We start from the raw sequence: 19,120 nt of genomic DNA, 5'->3' as shown, positions 1-19,120 counted from the left end.
AGCGACTATCACTCTAGTTTTCTCCTACCTATATTACGTCAATGGACTTAATCTTGAAGACATTGGGATGCAAAGCAGAAATGTTTGTGCTACCGGACACAAAGTGGGCATCTGTGAGGCATCCTTTCTTAGCATTTTTTTTAGGGGCGTAGAGGTGGTGAAGTAAGGTCTCTGGCATGAGGGTCCTTAGGGAAAGTATAGTTGGTTCAGATGAAACCCCTGACAGCCCAAAAATAACATCCTGGTGAGAGAAAGTTCCACATGAGGCAGGCAGACAATGGCATGATGAGACAGTTTAAGTTGCTTGCTGATCATAGGCTGATCAAGGCATAAGGGATACGGTTCCACTGAAATTACAGGACACTTGGTAACTGATTTACAAAGGGAAATACGCATGTAGCAATCTCTACACATGTAGCTTTCAACTTATGCAAATGTGGTGATCTCTGCCCAGAAGGTGTGAACTAATTTGTTGCTAAAATATAGCGCAAAAAGTTGATTGTGCATAATTTCATGTAATTCGCAAAAGCAAATGGCACCCCTACCTAAAACCTCTCACAAGGGCATACCTTGGACGATCAGTTCATCCATCTTTTTTTCAAAAGCTGGAAACAACACAATTGTAATTTTTTAAGAAGTTTTTATAAAAAGCTATTTTTAACAGCAGTGCCATCTGCAGGGCTAATAAATGAATTGTCCTGGTCATGCACAAAATGTTACAAAGAAAGCGTTCGTCAAAGTCAGAGCCATCTAAAGTAGTACAATATGTTGTTAGAGAAAATAACTAAATATTTTCTTGAGTTAAATTCTACAGAATATTCATACCAAAAATATGGGCATTCAAAAGAATATTTGACCAACTCAATTGTGCGAATTTTGTGAAGGACGGCAGGATGAAGGCTGAAGTATGGCCCAAGTAATTTATCAAGGTGATGCTAATTTAGAATGTTGCTGGTGGAATATCTGTGCCACTCTGATGGTGAGAAAGCTCCCATATTTTGAGTTAATAGTGCAGGTTTCACTACCAAAGATCCAGCTAGAAAAGAAAGAATGTGGAGACAACACCATGACACAGCCAGTCAAAAAAGTGTATAAGGACATTGTAAAAAAAAATGTCATTATGCATAAGGAAGGCTAGAGTCTCCTTCCTTTGTACGAAGATAGAAAATACTGGGAACTCAGCAAAATAACTTTTTAAAGGTGACAATTAATTTATGGATCCGCCCACACCACAAGGAGGCCCTGTTAGCTTCCAAAGCCAGATTGCACAATGTGAGCAATGTACTTTGTGGAAAAAGTCAATATTATCTGTACCACTCTGCCTCGGGCTGTGCCCCAAATTACCACGGTCAAATTAACACCCCAGGTAGAGAAGGCAAAGAAGAACCTCTCATCCTTCAGTAAGATCAAAACAGAAGATTTACTCATCTAATTAAAGCAGGATCTCCACTGTACTCTGCACCCCCACAGCATTCTCCTTGGGGCTGTCCGAATCGTGCATTGTACTCACTCGGTTGGAATCCGGCTCCATTGTCCGGAACAATTCATCTACAAATGAGTCGTACTGACATGATTGCGTTTGGAAACGATTCAGTCAACGTGTACTCAATCTTCTCATCATACTTGGTTGTTTGGACCAGTGTTCGATTTGATTGTAAACAAGGTGATCCGGTAAAGCCAAATTCAATTAGGTGGCCTTCTGAACAACATCGGAATCGGGCCCTCGTCCGGAAACAATTCCTTGGGTTGGAAGGGGAACCATTCGGTCATTCCAAATCAGTTATAACCAGCAATCAGAGAATTTGAGACACTCGGAGACGATTTTTACAGCTCAACGGACAGCATTTCCAACCAACCAATTACAATGTCGGATTTCAACAACCTTTCAAAACGCGGTCTGTCCGACACAAAAAGGCTGTTGGGAACTGACTTTGTGGGCCCCTAGCAGGCCCCTCTTCACCCTGAGGCCTCTGGGTTGGGGTGTAGAGGGCACCCAAGGGACCCCCCCCTGTAAAACCATGCACTGTGTGGCAGGCACCATGGGATGCCTGCCACAGGATGCAAGGATTTCCGAAGGCACCCATTTTCCCATATGAGCCTGTGTTGTCGGTCTGAAAACAGGCTCCCTTTGAAGTCAATGGGAGTCCTTCCGAATTGTGTTCGGAAGCATCATAATCGGTTGGGCGGAACCGCCAACCGCGAGTTGGTTGGAACCGAATCCGACAAGGAGTCAGGCAGTTTAGTTTCCGACCGACATTGCAATGCGGGCACATCATAATTGCGGTGTCTGGACCGCCGAACGGAGGCCGGTCGGTCCTAAGACCACAATGATGTTAGTTGAAGGCAACTCCGTCCGACATCGTAGTTAGCCCCTTAATATTTCCACTCCAATAACTGCAATAGTAGAGAAAGTGTTGGATTGCGGAGGGGTACAATTTACTATTCTCATTCCACTGAGTGTAACAGTAGGGAAAGTGTTGAATTGAGGAGGGATAGAATTTAATATTCCCACTCCAGTCAGTGGAACAATAGGGAAATGTTAGATTACGGAGGGGTAAAATGTAATATTCCCACTCCAGTCAGTGCAACAGTAGGGAAAGTGTTCGATTGGGGGGGATACAATGTAATTTTCCTACTCCAGTCAGTGCGACAGTAGGGAAAGTGTTGGATGGCGGAGGGGTAACATTTACTATTCCTACTCCAGTCAGTGCAACTATAGGGAAAGTTGGATTGCGGAAGGAAAACATTTAATATTCGCACTGCAGACAGTGCTACATTATGAGCAAACTCTGTACAAAGCAATAAATGAATTCCAAAAACAAAATAACAAATTAAAATATAAATATTAAATATATATATATATATATATATATATATATATATATATATATATATATATATTTCATTTTTTTATACATGCGTATTATAATATTAAATGCATATCATAAATACTTACAAACATTATAAAAAATCCCAAAATAATTGTCATATAAAAAATATTTTATAACATAAATGTTATTATAGTTACCCTACACCATATCCAAAACTTACAACCAACACCTAAAACTTAACTTTAAAAAGCTAATTAGTTACACTATTGTGATAAGTATATATCAACAAACTAATTATCAATAATTAAAAATTAATTATTTAAATTATTTTGTTTCACTTTCCACAACATAACCCCACAAAAAATACAACACACTCTTATAATGTGATAAAAAATGAATTACAGCATTAACATAATTAGTTTTAAATTAACTAGTCATTATTAAAACATATATAAAATATTTCCTTTTTAAATTTACTTCCCACACGATACCCCAGTAAGCACAGCAACCCATCCCATAAATTAAAAAAATTGACTTACCCAAATAACATAAGTAATTATCAATTAAATAATTAGTATTAATTAACAATTAGATATTAATTAATTAAAATTCAATTACTTCCCAACCTGTTACCCTATAAACCTCACAACCCATATCTAAAATGTAAATGAAAATAAATTAGACTATTAACATAATTATAAATTAAATAATTAATATTAAATAAGAATTATTAATAATTAATTAAATCACTTCCCACCCTAAACCCCTATAAATCCCATAGCCCACTCTTGGAAATTGAATTAAAAAAATATATAATATAAACCTAATGAATTAATAATGAAATAATTCATAGTAATTAAAAAATGATCATTAATTTATTATAATTAAAGGACCAATTACGATAGCAGGTCACCCTGTTGCAGACAGGACCACCCAACAGGCTGTCGGCGGTCCCGCAGTAGGCATTAGAATGTGACTGTTACCACGGCTATCGCTATGCCTATATTTTGCATTGCTGTGGGTGTTACTGGTGGCAGCACCCGCCACAATGCAGAAAAGGGACACCATACATATCCCTGCACTACTTGGCAGGCACCAGGTGGTGCCTGCAACATGGTGCAGGGATCTGCACCATGTGCACACAGCTTAGGGCCAGGGTGGAAGAGGGCCCACTATGGGCCCCCAAGTCTCATTCCGCCTGCCTGTTCATGGCGGGTTAAACGCCATGAACAGGCCGGCGGAGGAACATCTTAATCCCATGGCAGTGCCTGGCAGGCACCGCCACCATTGTAGGGAATGCGAGGCGCTCCACTGCACCAGCGGGCTCAAGGAGCCCATCGGATGTGTGGCGGTCGGGATTTCCGACTGCCATCCTTCCGCATGTCATTATAATAGGGTGAGTGAAAAACATGCAAACGATGGCGGTGTGACCGTTACTGACAGGCTGTCGGTGGCGGCCTCACGTAATCGTAATCTGCCCCTAAAGTACTTCCCACCCTCTGCTCATATAAATGCACAAGCTGCCATAGTACTAAAAATAACCAAAATTACTTACATCATATACATTTAAATATGTACCATAATACATAACAACAATTAAAAATCGATATAAACAACTATATTATTGTAATCGATAATAATGACCTCAATATTTTAAAAATCAATATTACTTACCTTAAAATGGATATTCTTGACGACGATATTCTGGCTGACGATATTTCCATGTCACAATATTTTTGGCTCGATATTTATGCAAGTCGATATGTACAACTCTATATTTTGTCTCAACATCCCACGTTTGACATGGCATCTCACCTAATACTCATTAAGGGACTGGAAGAAACAGGAATCAATGGTACAGCTCTTAAGTGACTAGTTTCATTTTTAAGAAACAGAAGCTTTCAGGTTTGCGAGGAATCATTCTGCTCAAATACTCTTGCCCTAGAATATGTAGTGCCACACGGTACATCATTGAGCCCCACTCTGTTCAATGTCTATGTTCGACAATTGGCAGATATTATAATGCAGCATGGATTTTAAATGGTATCTTCCACTGATGATACTCAAATATTCATTTCCCTAACAGGCGATACAGCAGCACTCTCTACCCAACTTAGGGGTCTATTACAATGTCGAGTGGATCGCCACCGCCCGCATGGCAGTGGTGATCAGCCCAACATTAACTCCTACCCCCCTCCCATTTCCCCCCACCATATTATGATGAGTGGTACCGCGGCGAACGGGAAGACCGTCCACCACTTTTCTGCCCGGTCGATGAGTCGACCGGGCAGAAAAGGGTTGAATATAGTGGCGGTGTCTGTTAGACACCACCATCCATATTACTATGCATACGGGATTCAGCCTTTCCATGGCAGTAGATTTCACAGTTGGGGGCCCGTTGCAGGCCCCCAGGATGTTAGGGGAGTGGGGGGTACATGGGGGTACCTATGGTCCCCCCCTGCGTTTGCATGCACAACGTGGCAGGCACCGCGCGGTGCCTGCAATGTTGTGCATGCAAATGCACAGTGTGCAGGCACAGCATTGTGGCGGGTGGCGCTGTGTGCACCGCCTGCCACAATGATGTGGATGGGGGATGCTACCGCCACCGTGGCAGCGGCATCCTAATTGCCTGTGCAAAACCGCCACACCACTGGCGGTTGGTCCCAGCACTGCTAGCCACCTGCCATCCTAATAGACCCCAAAATGATTGTCTAAGAGAAATCACTGGCTGTAAGCCTAACAGTAACTTGAAACTCAATGGAGACAAAACTGAAGTCCTGGTAGTCAGTAACAATCCTACTCTTTGGACTGAGTTACTGTGCCCCGACTGCTTAAGTGACCTATTGCTCCATAAAACAGAAATAAAAAGTATTGCCGGATTGACAGCCACCTAACTATTAAGGTTTGAGTATGAAAATTAGCAGCCTGTTCTGAGTTGGCTCCCTCTTGCCACTCGAAGAACTGCAGTCCAGGGTCTTATGCTGTCCCGTCTTGACTAGGGTAACTTAGTTGAACTGGGAAGCCTTTTGTATGTGGTCAAGCGACTAAAAGTGGCTCGGAATGCTGCAGCGTGCACTCAGTTAATGATTCCGAAGCATCATTTGGTTTCCTTGTCCCTTGCAGCCTTTTACTGGCTGCCAATATCCTAGAGAATTACATTTAAATCTCTCTGTCTTGCCCTTTGGGTCATGTATAACAAAAGTTCCCTTCTAACACAGTGGTTGCTGACCCCCTATAACGCTAAGAGATCATTACACTCCGTTGACCAGAGGCTTTTTGCTGTGCTCAGAATTGAGAAAACCAGAAGCAGCGGGTGTTCTTTTGCCTACCTGGCATCAAAACTCTGGAACATGCTGCCTTCACCCTTTAAAATGTTTAAAGAAGAAATCAAATTCAGGAAATTTCTCAAGACCCACCTTTTTTGAGTGATATGCATTACATCGGTTACTTTGTGACGGACATGACATTCAGCGCTGCAGGGCCTGCGGATGCTGGAAATGTATCTGTAAAGCAATGTTAAGTTGTGAGTGTCCAGCGAGACCCAAAGCCAGGACATGGGAGAGGAGATGGCATCTTGGTGACTTGCCAGTGGTATGACCACCTCCTTTCTAATGATGGGAATTGAGGTTGGAGATGCCACTATGAAGCTCTGGGACTGCCACGTTGTGACTTATTCCATCTTGAATTTCAACTGGGCTGATAACTGTTCTGCTCTCCTTGTTCACTCCATCTTGGTCTGATTATGGCGGCCACATTGAAATGCAAATGATGCTGCTTGCTATTGCTTTCCTTTTGTTCTTGCCTTCAGTATGTTGTTCTCCACTTACCCTCATAGCTAAGGACCTTAGGTTTCTGTTGAAATGTATCAATGTGGGTAATTGATGTTGTATGTAGCTACACAAAATGTTCACATGTATCCACCTGTTCTTTTGCAAGCTGCTTGTATACAGTGGAAACCTTTCTACGTAAAGCGCTTAGACATCCCTTTGGGTCTGTCTTGCAATATAGAAAACCATTCAAATAAATAAAAAAATATCAAATGAAACTGAATGAGCCCAATAAGGGGCTCAGATGTTTAATATAATTTACCTTTCGTCATCGCAAAGAACTCCAACAAGCTCTGAGCCTCCTCCTGGATCCGCACTTCTATAATTTTCTTGCCAACCCCGAGATTCCTCAGAGACGTCATGCCAAAGCGTCTCTGCTGCTTCCAGGTGGGTCCAGAGGAAAAGAGAACTCCTAAGTAATCAATGATATGTTATGTTATCAGTTCATTGTCTCTTTAGCGTAATATACTCATTTAATTTTGAGGTCTGGCTAAAGAATGGTTTGGTCCTTTCTGCTAATGTAATGCATGTACAGGAAGAATTACTCTATGCAAGAGGCTGCAAGAAACACTTGTTTGTCAATGCCATTCATTTTTGAGCTCCAAATATCATTCTCTCTCTCTCTCTCTTGCTACCTTTACTAACTGCTGAAAATAACATTTGAAGATAGTCAGAGTCGCTGAAACACTGTGGGATCTACAGTTGTCTTCCTCCCTTGAACGTCCAGGAACCCCATATCTGCAGCACAGGACACACAGTGGATTCACTCTGTTTTTGTTTGGTGCATAGAATGCTAGCTCTTAGAGTCCAATTGTTGCACCACTGGGCGGGCCCACTCTCTTTCGAGAGCTAGCTCAGGTCCAGGATACCCTCACGGGTGATAGTGCGCTCTACAAAACTGCATAACATAACAGTGTACATTGGTAGATTTGCAGGGTAACACCACTGCAGCCACTGTCAGTAAAACACACTTCAGAGCCTAGACAGAGAGAGCACAGATATGTATTCCACTAGAGGGGGAAGGCTGCTGAGCAGGCTTCCTGACAGCCAGGTCAATATCAGGGGCATAACAAACGCCCCCGCAGCCCCTGTGGTGCGGGGGGCCCCACTCTCTTCAGTAGATGAAGGGGCCTCCCTCAGCTCTTTGGTAAGAGCTGTGAGAGAGGCTTGCGCTGAAGCAAGCCTCTCTCCCTCTAAAGCAGGTGCAGGCTGCAGCATGCTCTGAGCCCCTCCCCTGACTGAAGAGAAACAAAGTATCAACATACATTGTTTCGCTTCAGTCAGAGGCTCCAGGACCCTGATTGGGGGTGCAGCCTGTTCCGGAGCGAGACAACACTGCAAATTAAGGAAGAGGTCCGGTACACGGTACAGGCTCAGGGGTGGAGAAGTGTGGCTCAGGGGTTAGAGGCAGCAGACCCGGAAGGTGAGATCGGTCCTGGACCAGGGTTCAATTCCCCGCCTCGGCGGGTCTTGGGCTAAAAATTCCACGGACTCGATAATTCTCGCCCCGGTGCCTCCTCGACTCTCCGGTTCACACTCTGCGACTCTGGGCAATAGCTTGCTTAATCTCCACAACGGCCCCTCGCGGCGGGATGCCTGACTTTCACCTTGTGGATACCCTGATATCTCACAGGGGAATACCAGGACGGGTTCCCTAAGCAAGCGCCGGGAAACCCACTGCGGGTAGATAAGCTCAACTACATTTACATTTACATTTACATTTTACCTCAGATTTGGAGGGGAGTAGAGCTGAGCATGGAGGGGCGCCCAGCAGCAGCAATGAGGGAACAGCTTGGAGGGTGGTGGGGGGGCGATTTGTGCTTAGAGTTGTATCCCTCCTCCATTAAAACCCCGGTGGCTGCAGATACCCACCCATCCCACAGCTCCCACGAGGGACTAGGGGACGCCCCAACCAGGGGCGGCGCTCCGTGCCCCTGCAATCTGCCTAGGTGTTTGCAAACTGGCCCTGGGACAGAGAATACACTCCCCACTCCCAGAGTCCGGCACAATGAGCTGCCCCCTCACTTGCCTCGACCCCAGAGCTTTCCGTCATTCATCACAAGCAGCAGCGCTACCTCGCTTGTGACAGACATCAGTTATCAATTCCTCAGCTGACTGCACCCTCACTCGATGCTGACAGCAGAACTATCCCTCACTTGGCTACAGACAGCAGAACTATGTCTTGCTCCACTGATATACCCCTAGTGAGGCACGTTCATGTACTCATGAACTGAGGACACAGGGAGACACATACCAAGCACACAGGAAGACACAGGGTGCTGTGGAGCCAGGGAGACAAGGGTACAGTGGGCATAGGTACTGAGCAAACATGAAGACAGGTAGCGAGGACACAGGAAGACACGGGTACCGACCGATGACACAGGAAGACACGGGTACTGAGGACACAGAGAGACACATGTACTGAGGACACAGCAATGCACAGGTACTGATGGCACAGGGAGACACAGATACAGAGGACACAGGAAGACACAGGTACTGATGGCACAAGGAGACACAGGAAGACATGGGGTGCTGTGGACACAGGGAGACAAGGGTACAGCGGGCATAGGTACTGAGCATACAGGAAGACAAGTAGCGAGGACACAGGAAGACATGGGTACCCATGACACAGGAAGACATGGGTACTGAGGACACAGAGAGACACTTGTACTGAGGACTTCAAGACACAGGTACTGATGGCACAGGGAGACACAGATACAGAGGACACAGGAAGACATGGGGTGCTGTGCACACAGGAAGCCAAGGGTACAGCGGGCATAGGTACTGAGCATACAGGAAGACAGGTAGCAAGGACACAGGATGACACAATACTGAAGACACGTGAAGACACAGGTACTGAGGATGCAGGAAGACAAGGGTACTGAGTACACGTGGAGACACATGTCCTGAGGACACAGCAAGGCACAGGTACTGATGACACAGGGAGACAAAGATACCGAGCACACAGGTTAGACACAGATACAGAGGACACAAGAAGACATGGGGTGCTGTGGACACAGGGAGACTAGGATACAGTGGGCATAGGTACTGACATACAGGAAGACAGGTAGCGAGGACACAGGAAGACACAGGTACTGAGGACACAGAGACACATGTACTGAGGACACAACAAGACACAGGTACTGATGGCACAGGGAGACACAGATACAGAGGACACAGGAAGACATGGGGTGCTGTGGACACAGGGAGACAAGGGTGAGCATACAGGAAGACAGGTAGCGAGGACACACGAAGACAGGGGTACCGATGACACAGGAAGACACGGGTACTGAGGACACAGAGAGACACATGTACTGAGGACACAGCAAGACATGGGTACTGATGGCACAGGGAGACACGGGTACTGAGGACACAGAGAGACACATGTACTGAGGACACAGCAATGCACAGGTACTGATGGCACAGGGAGACACAGATACAGAGGACACAGGAGGACATGGGGTGCTGTGGACACGGAGACAAGGGTACAGCGGGCATAGGTACTGAGCGTACAGGAAGACAGGTAGCCAGGACACAAGAAGACACGGGTACTGAGGACACAGACAGACACATGTACTGAGGACACAGCAAGACACAGGTACTAATGGCATAGGGAGATACAGAGGACACAGGAAGACACAGATACAGAGGACACAGGTAGACATGGGGTGCTGTGGACTCAGGAGACAAGGGTACAGCGGCATAGGTACTGAGCATACAGGAAGATAGGTAGCGAGGACAGGTAGACACAATACTGAAGACACGGGTACTGAGGACGCAGGAAGACAAGGGTACTGAGGACACAGAGAGACACGGGTACTGAGGACACAGAGAGACACAGGTACTGAGGACACAGAGAGACACAGGTACTGAGGGCACAGGAAAAATGGTACAGAGGACACAAGAAGACACGGGTACTGATGACACAGAAAGACACGGGTACTGAGGACACAGCAAGACACAGGTACTGATGGAACAGGGACACGGGTACTGAGGACACAGAGAGACACATGTACTGAGGACTTCAAGACACAGGTATTGTTGGCACAGGGAGACACAGATACAGAGGACACAGGAAGACATGGGGTGCTGTGGACACAGGGAGACAAGGGTACAGCGGGCATAGGTAGTGAGCCTACAGGAAGACAGGTAGCGAGGACACAGGATGACACAATACTGAAGACACGTGAAGACACAGGTACCGAGGACACAGGAAGACAAGGGTACTGAGGACACGTGGAGATACATGTACTGAGGACACAGGAAAACTGGTACCGAGGACACAAGAAAACACAGGTACTGATGACACAGGCAGACACAGGTACTGAGGACTCGTGGAGACACATGTCCTGAGGACACAGCAAGACACAGGTACTGAGGACACAGGGAGACACAGATACAGAGGACACAGGAGGACATGGGGTGCTGTGGACACGGAGACAAGGGTACAGCGGGCATAGGTACTGAGCATACAGGAAGACAGGTAGCCAGGACACAAGAAGACAAGGGTACTGAGGACACAGACAGACACATGTACTGAGGACACAGCAAGACACAGGTACTAATGGCATAGGGAGATACAGAGGACACAGGAAGACACAGATACAGAGGACACAGGTAGACATGGGGTGCTGTGGACTCAGGAGACAAGGGTACAGCGGCATAGGTACTGAGCATACAGGAAGATAGGTAGCGAGGACAGGAAGACACAATACTGAAGACACGGGTACTGAGGACGCAGGAAGACAAGGGTACTGAGGACACAGAGAGACACGGGTACTGAGGACACAGAGAGACACAGGTACTGAGGACACAGAGAGACACAGGTACTGAGGGCACAGGAAAAATGGTACAGAGGACACAAGAAGACACGGGTACTGATGACACAGAAAGACACGGGTACTGAGGACACAGCAAGACACAGGTACTGATGGAACAGGGACACGGGTACTGAGGACACAGAGAGACACATGTACTGAGGACTTCAAGACACAGGTATTGTTGGCACAGGGAGACACAGATACAGAGGACACAGGAAGACATGGGGTGCTGTGGACACAGGGAGACAAGGGTACAGCGGGCATAGGTAGTGAGCATACAGGAAGACAGGTAGCGAGGACACAGGATGACACAATACTGAAGACACGTGAAGACACAGGTACCGAGGACACAGGAAGACAAGGGTACTGAGGACACGTGGAGATACATGTACTGAGGACACAGGAAAACTGGTACCGAGGACACAAGAAAACACAGGTACTGATGACACAGGCAGACACAGGTACTGAGGACTCGTGGAGACACATGTCCTGAGGACACAGCAAGACACAGGTACTGAGGACACAGGGAGACAAAGATACCAAGCACACAGGAAGACACAGATACCGAGGACACAGGAAGACACGGGTACTGAGGACACAGGGAGACAAGGGTACAGTGGGCATAGGTACTGAGCATACAGGAAGACAGGTAGCGAGGACACAGGAAGACACGGGTACCAATGACACAGGAAGACACAGGTACTGAGGACACAGGGAGAGAAGGGTACAGCGGGCATAGGTACTGGGCATACAGGAAGACAGGTAGCGAGGACACAGGAAGACACGGGTACCGATGACACAGGAAGACACGGGTACTGAGGACACAGAGAGACACATGTACTGAGGACACAGCAAGACACAGGTACTGATGGCACATGGAGACACAAATACCGAGCACACAGAAAGACATGGGGTGCTGTGGACACAGGGAGACAAGGGTACAGCGGGCATAGGTACTGAGCATACAGGAAGACAGGTAGCGAGGACACAGGAAGACACGGGTACCGATGACACAGGAAAACACGGGTACTGAGGACACAGGAAGCCATGGGTACTGAGGACACAGGTAGACATGGGGTACTGAAGACATAGGAAGCCGTGAGTACCAGGCATGGTGGTGCTGAGGCGCACACACGGAGTTATATCAGCTAGTTAATACCAGGGAGCCCCCTCAGCACAGGAATTTCGCCTGGGAGTTCCAGACAAAATTAGGAGCGGGGCTCCTCCATGCGCCTTGCAGGGGGGCCCCCCTCATATTTCGTTACGCCACTGGTCACTATATACACTGTGTCCCTGTGGCAGCAATACTGTATTGTGTAAATAATGCACAGCGTTCACCGCCTGCCCACCCTGAAAGCCCTAGTTCTTCATCGTCTGTGCTATTATTGCCCCACAGTCCGTCCATCTATCCACTTACCCAATAAATACCCAATTCACAAAGCTTTAGTCCATGTGTTGGTATTGGTCAAGAGTAAGTTGCATAGTCCCACATAGAGATCCGTTTATATCCGCTCAGTGAATCTTTATAGCAGTCATATATATCTACACACAGCCTGTATCCCATCCATTCTTAAACCAATGAATAGCACCTCCAGCTCTCTGGCCCCTGCTTTTTATTTCTCTCAACAGCTGGATAAAAGGCTCATGGAGTTACACCTATGATACTGGAAAAGGCTGTGCAGATCACACATTCAATTACTTGCATCTTCTTGTTCTAGCATCTTCTTGTTCTTCAAGGTTGGTAAATTGAGTGCCATAATATTCAATCACAATAACTCTCTATTATTTACAGAACAATGAAATTCTATATAACAAGGTATTTGCTGCTTAACTGCGGCATTGTGAAGCGAGAATTACCTACCCTTGCCCCTTGTAAGTTCGTGGTAAGTTGGGATTGAAGGGCGATCAACAAGCTCTTCCGAGTGGGAGATTAGACCATCTCTTAAAGCCTGGCATCCATTCAGCACAACCACTGGCTTCTGCCCCAGCCACACAGTGAAAACATTCCCATAGGTCTTGGCAAGCTGGGGATGGAAAGTAATCATGCTGCGATTTAATAGAACAGCAAACAGAGAAAAGCAAGTACTATCACTATCAATTAAATATATGATCTTTTGGGGGAAGGTAACTATTATTAATTTCAGAGTCTGGGCAACCTAGACAAGGCATGTTACCCATGTACCACTTATGTTACTTTTGGCCAGATGTACGACTCACCAATTTGCGGCCTGCAAATTGCGTCGCATTTGCGACTCGCAAATTGGGATTTATACCAGTGTCTCAGACACTGTTACCGATTCCTAATGAGGTCACAAATTGCATGCCTCATAAATATTAATGAGGCTGTTGCAATTTGCTACCCCATTGGGAATGGCTAGCACTCCCAGGGATGGTGGCCTGCTGCGGTCAGCAAACCACCATGTCTGGGACTGCTTTTAAATAAAGCAGCCATTTTTATTTAATGCAGCCCATCTTTCTTCAAGGAAAACAGGATGCATTTAAAAAAGAAAAATGAAAGTTTCAGTTTCATATTTTTAAGGGCTGCCTGCTCTTAACAATATTTTCTCACATACTCACAACGGGGAAGGGGTCACCTGGGGACCCCTTCCCATTTGCGAGTGGTTTACCACCTACTTGAAGTAGGTGGTAAACTGCGAGTGTTTTGCGGTCGCAAAACAATTGTACATGGCATGGTGACTCACTATTAGGAAGGCACACCCCTTCCTAATAGCGGGAGCCGCAAATGCTATTTTGTGGTTGCAAGCGGGAGGATCTCCTGTTTGCGGACACAAAAAGGGTTGTACAACTGGCACTTAATGTAGGGTAGTAAGGCTGGTGTACCATCCAGGAAAATAGTTACTCAAACCTTGCCCCTTGCTAGGCATTATTTACCTCCTGAGAATTTAAGGTACTCTTAGCCAATCATCATATCTGACATTGTCTTAACTGAGTAGTATAAATGATTGAGTGTAAAATTACCATATTTAAAAGCTGCACAGATAACAGTTCATGAATACAAGAGAGCATGATAGGATCCAAATGCAGAAGCTATGTAAATAACGAATTCTCTAGTCTGGATTAACATGAGGTCTTAATGGCATCTACACACACACCTGAATTCCACTCACTTGGTCCAGACTCTTACATGAATGTTCTCACACACCTGTTTAACGACTTTGCTCTGGAAATAGCATACAGTAGAATGTTGAAGTGATGTTCCTATCACATCAAGCACACTAGACTGTCTAAAATAATGAAAATGCCACATCCATGCACTGTAATTTACTATCCTGGGGGAACCCTGTCTTTTGATATGAGAGCACATATCATATATGATTTTTGTGGAGATGGCCACTCCTGAGTAATACACAAAATGATCGATATTTCCTGCAGAAAAAAGAACACTATTTTGCCCACCACAGCAGACACAATATATCACTTAAAAGGAGTTATTTATATGGCCTCTTCATCTAGGAGACCCACCTCAAAGGAATGTATTTTCTTAATGACATGTTGTACAATTACCCACAGCTTACGATCAGACATATACCTTTTTGGTCATGTCAAAGCTTTAATCTAGAGGACAAAATTCCAATGCTTTGCAAGATCATGAGAGAACTTGAATGTTGGCCAACTTCAGACACCCTTTCCAGGGGTTGTCCACTTCCTCCCTAGGTGCTGTTGATAATGTCAATTGAGACAAGCAATGGACGAAGTGTGAAAATATGGCAATATCTTACAGTCCAGGGCATCCATGTGGCACTAGAGAAGCAACAATTCTCTCACTAGAAATAGTTGTTAGAAGTCTATAAAGTACTTTGGAGTTTCAGACATGGCCAAGAGATCATACCACCACAAACATGCCACCAAGGTTGTCAAAGATCACATGACTTAATCTGACACTAAAACACACAAAAGGTGACAGGAGGAATTCTTGCAATTTGTCTAAGCACTGGCAGATGAACAGGGTGGCGTCCTAACCCATCGTTCTTCTGCTTACCATGGCTCCTTAGTTTGGACTCCGTCATATGCATTCCCCATTCCTATTGGTTGGCTTTACGATTATCTGTACCATGCCCCAATACCTTTCTGATCCTAGCTCTGCTACATAAATGTTCAATGGTGAAGAAATATTCCTAGAAAGAAAATGGACTTATATATTACGGTTACTCTTTATTATTCCTGGGACTACCACAATATTCCATTACCTAGCCTTCTTTCTTCAGGGCGCTTCTGGGTACTCTCTGAATGGGTTGGCTTGGTATTTAGAGTAGCTTATATCTAAGAATCCTAGTTACAGTTACCCTCTGGGTTGGGGTGTGGAAGAAGGTGGAGCTATGACGGGCAAAAGTTATTATAGAATGTTGAGGTCTTGTGGTTCCTCTGGGAGTAGTTCACATCTCTGAGTAAGGAATGAACGAAGAAAGATGACCCCCAGGTGTAATGGGCAGACTTCCCTCCATCAAGGTTGTCAGGGCTACTATAGTGGATTGTGAAATCTCCACAGGCAGGATAGTTAATTTAATGTTTGTGAAATAAGGTTTAGAAGATTTCATCAGTGCAGGTGGTGAATAAGAGTTGAGGGTGCACTAGTTCCATTCGGTTGTGACCATCTAGCAGGAATTGTGTTCTTGACTGTAGATCAGGGAAACCCGTGAGCCGCCAACTTCGATGTGATTACCGCTGCGGTGTGGGGAGACTACCAGTTTGCCTATTTACTTATGGATAATCTTCATTTATCAGGTGGACACCCTTGACTTAATGCCCACATAATACTAGTGTGTTTGTCTGTTTTTCTTACTAATACTGTGCAGTATAAGCAGGGTACCTGTGTGATGCTCATAATATACATGTATAGGCGGCAGTAGAGAAGTGTGCATTGTTCCTACCATGCTTTACATGGAGTGAGTGACTTTGTCTGTCTGTATGTAGTGAGTCTCTGTGACTGAACGGCAGTGAGTGTGTGTGTGTGTGTGTGTTTGCATTTGAGGGTTGCACTGCCTGTCCCTGCACAGCTATTGCCTATACCACTCCTGTCACATGCAAGTGAATCTTGCATTGCTGTCTGCTATGCTGTGGTTATTCTGAGTCTTTGCTGGACATTTGTATTGCTGCTTCATTAGCTGCATCTTTTTTTTATAACACTTACACTGTTGATCCCTGTGCAGTGCCTGTGTATGATGGAAGGTTTCCATGCTGATGTCTGTGCTGCTCTTGCTTGGTGTGTGAGGGAATCTTGCATCTCTCCAACCTGTGCTTAACCTGTCCTAAGTTTGAGGAAAGCTTGCACTGCACTTCTCTTTTTGTGCATATCTTTCTGTTATTGTGTTTGTTTGTGTGGCGTTGCTATATGTTCTGTGCTTTACTGGACCAATATGGACCCCACCATGGTCATTTAACAGTCAACATTGAAACAGGCATAGCAATGTGTGATTAACTGTGGCAATGTGGAAGCTGGTATGATAATGTTTGCTCTCTGGGCTGTGTTTGTAAACTAGGTTATTGCACTTTCTGTAGCTTGTGGGTAAATCTCCGGCCTGAGCATTCAAACCTTTTAAGCTGTGCCACCAACAGTGTTGATTTTAAAAGAGCACAAGTAACAGGGACATGCGAGCAGGCACATATAAAGGGCTTACACAGAGGTTCTGGAATAGAGGCTGCTGGTCTTGAACCAACATCATTAGGAAACCATAAACTAATGAATCTCTGAGAAATCCCTGGCTGATCCTTCACACCTCAGTGCAACGCTGGATGAGGCATCCTCTTACTCTGCTTATGAACTGACTCACTTTTGAGCTACAAGGGGGAGCAACACTCAGCATCAGAGAGCACTGGTTAGTAACCAAGACCCTCGTTTTCTTGAACAGAGCCTGTGAGCAGCCATCCTTGAGAGTTTGACTGAGATAACTTTGTAGTAAAAGTGAGTGTAGATCAGTTTAGGAAAATGTATACTTGTGCTAAAACCTGCACCACAGTAACCGTTTCTTAACCTTCGCGCCTGCGCACATATCCAAAAAGAACCATCAACTTACTAACTAGTCTGAGTGTTCACTTACTACTCTCTGTGGGCACAGAGAAGCCCAGTGGAACCAACGAATGAGGAACTCCTCTCGTGCTTGTAATTAGTTGGTTAATTTTTACATTGCATAAGGAAGCAAAATAAAGCGATACTGAGCATTGACAAGGTATAAGAAACCTTGGTCATCTTGAAAACACCTTTAGGAGTTTGATTGAGGTGACTTTGTAGTAAAACTAGGCATAGAAAAGATTATGCTTGGTCCACTGAAGACCTAAAAATGCACCCACAGAAAAACATGCAGCATTACTAGTATCATTATAATTGAGCAACATTACCATGGTGCATGGAGGAGCAGTAAAAGAAACATTCCAATGTACAGGTAGGTATGTGTGCTTGTGTGTGTTTGTGTTTTATATATATATGTGTGTGTGTGTCTTTGTGTATGGGTGTGTGACCAAAGACAACTTGAAGCCTGGCAAGAGCCACAGTGATCGAGCAACAAAGAATCTATGATCAGTGACCCACCTTCAACTTTTATCTTAGGCCCAAGTATCAATGTGTAAAGAGCACTATAAACTACACACGCAGCTGGGAAACATTTACACACTCAACAGAAGTAACAACAACTTTCTAATCAGGACTACAGTACCTGCATGAGGGTATCATGATGAAGAGTAAAGTTTAGGGTCCACAGGTTACCAAAGATGGGAAGAGGAGCTGGTCCAGGAGGGTATCTTCTTCTTAACCACTGAAGCTTGAAGTAATTTGCAATGAAGAGAGTAAGAAACAGAGCTATTAACAGCTCAGTGATTAGTGACATGGTGGACGCCTGTCTCTGCTTCGGTCTGTTTTCCTAAACAATGGACTTTTACTTTTAAATTATTTTACTTGCTATTGTTCCCTATTGTCTTAGTCTAATTTATTCCTTGTTATTTGTGAATCCTGTATCTGTTTCCTGTCCCCCTTTCTCTCTCTTTATCACTTTCACTCTTTATTTCTTCCTGTCTCTCTCTTTGTCTCCCTTTGTACTCTGATTCTTTTGTATGTCTTTCTCTGGTACAAATGGCTGTTCTCCTTCCTTACCTTTTCTACTGACCTTTTAATTTACTTAATTTCACCTTCTTTCTCTTCCTTTGCTTGCTTTCAGTTCCTCATCTCTTTGCTTCCTTTCCTCCTTTATGTCCAGCCTGAATGTCTATCTTCTTGTATATAGGCTTAGCCTGTGCAACTCTGTCCCTTTTGCTATTTTAGCAAAGGCCACCTTGCCTATCTCATTCTTTCTCATGTTCTCTGCCCTTTTATACTTTGTCATAGGACCCCAGAGGAGGCGTATATTCTCGGTGTGTGCCATCTGAGAGTTTTTTGTTTGTCTGCGTAACGCACTTGCTAATCAACTGTAAGTTGAAACCTTTTCTCTTTCATCACTGCTTGTGACTGGACTTGTTTGACCTCCTTTAAGTGCAAACAAATATACTGCCAATAAACACAGCTCTAATCCGGTGCTCTTGTCCAGTGCTTGGAATCTATGCCACAGCACCTGATGACTCATTTATATTAAGAGTCAATTACATTTAACATAACTCCTCAGATACAAATAAGGAATAATTACTGTGGGTATCTTAG

General features: G+C 44.9%; 1 protein-coding gene across 1 annotated transcript in view; it reads right to left on the bottom strand.

The window, feature by feature from the left end:
* The window catches only part of LOC144790647 (cytochrome P450 2J4-like), a 69,683-nt gene extending 50,957 nt beyond the window's left edge, over positions 1-18,726 (bottom strand). Inside the window, exons 1-3 of the mRNA XM_078665375.1 lie at positions 18,147-18,726; positions 13,340-13,502; positions 6,921-7,070 (exon numbers count right to left, since the gene is read on the bottom strand). Of these exons, the coding sequence (XP_078521501.1) occupies positions 6,921-7,070; positions 13,340-13,502; positions 18,147-18,317 (484 nt within the window). The 5' untranslated portion in view covers positions 18,318-18,726. The remainder of the gene's footprint in view (positions 1-6,920; positions 7,071-13,339; positions 13,503-18,146) is intronic.
* Positions 18,727-19,120: the final 394 nt, after the last annotated feature.

This window comes from Lissotriton helveticus, chromosome 11, assembly GCF_964261635.1.
Source record: "Lissotriton helveticus chromosome 11, aLisHel1.1, whole genome shotgun sequence".
In the NCBI taxonomy this organism is placed as follows: domain Eukaryota; kingdom Metazoa; phylum Chordata; class Amphibia; order Caudata; family Salamandridae; genus Lissotriton; species Lissotriton helveticus.
This window is presented reverse-complemented; position numbering and strand designations above follow the sequence as displayed.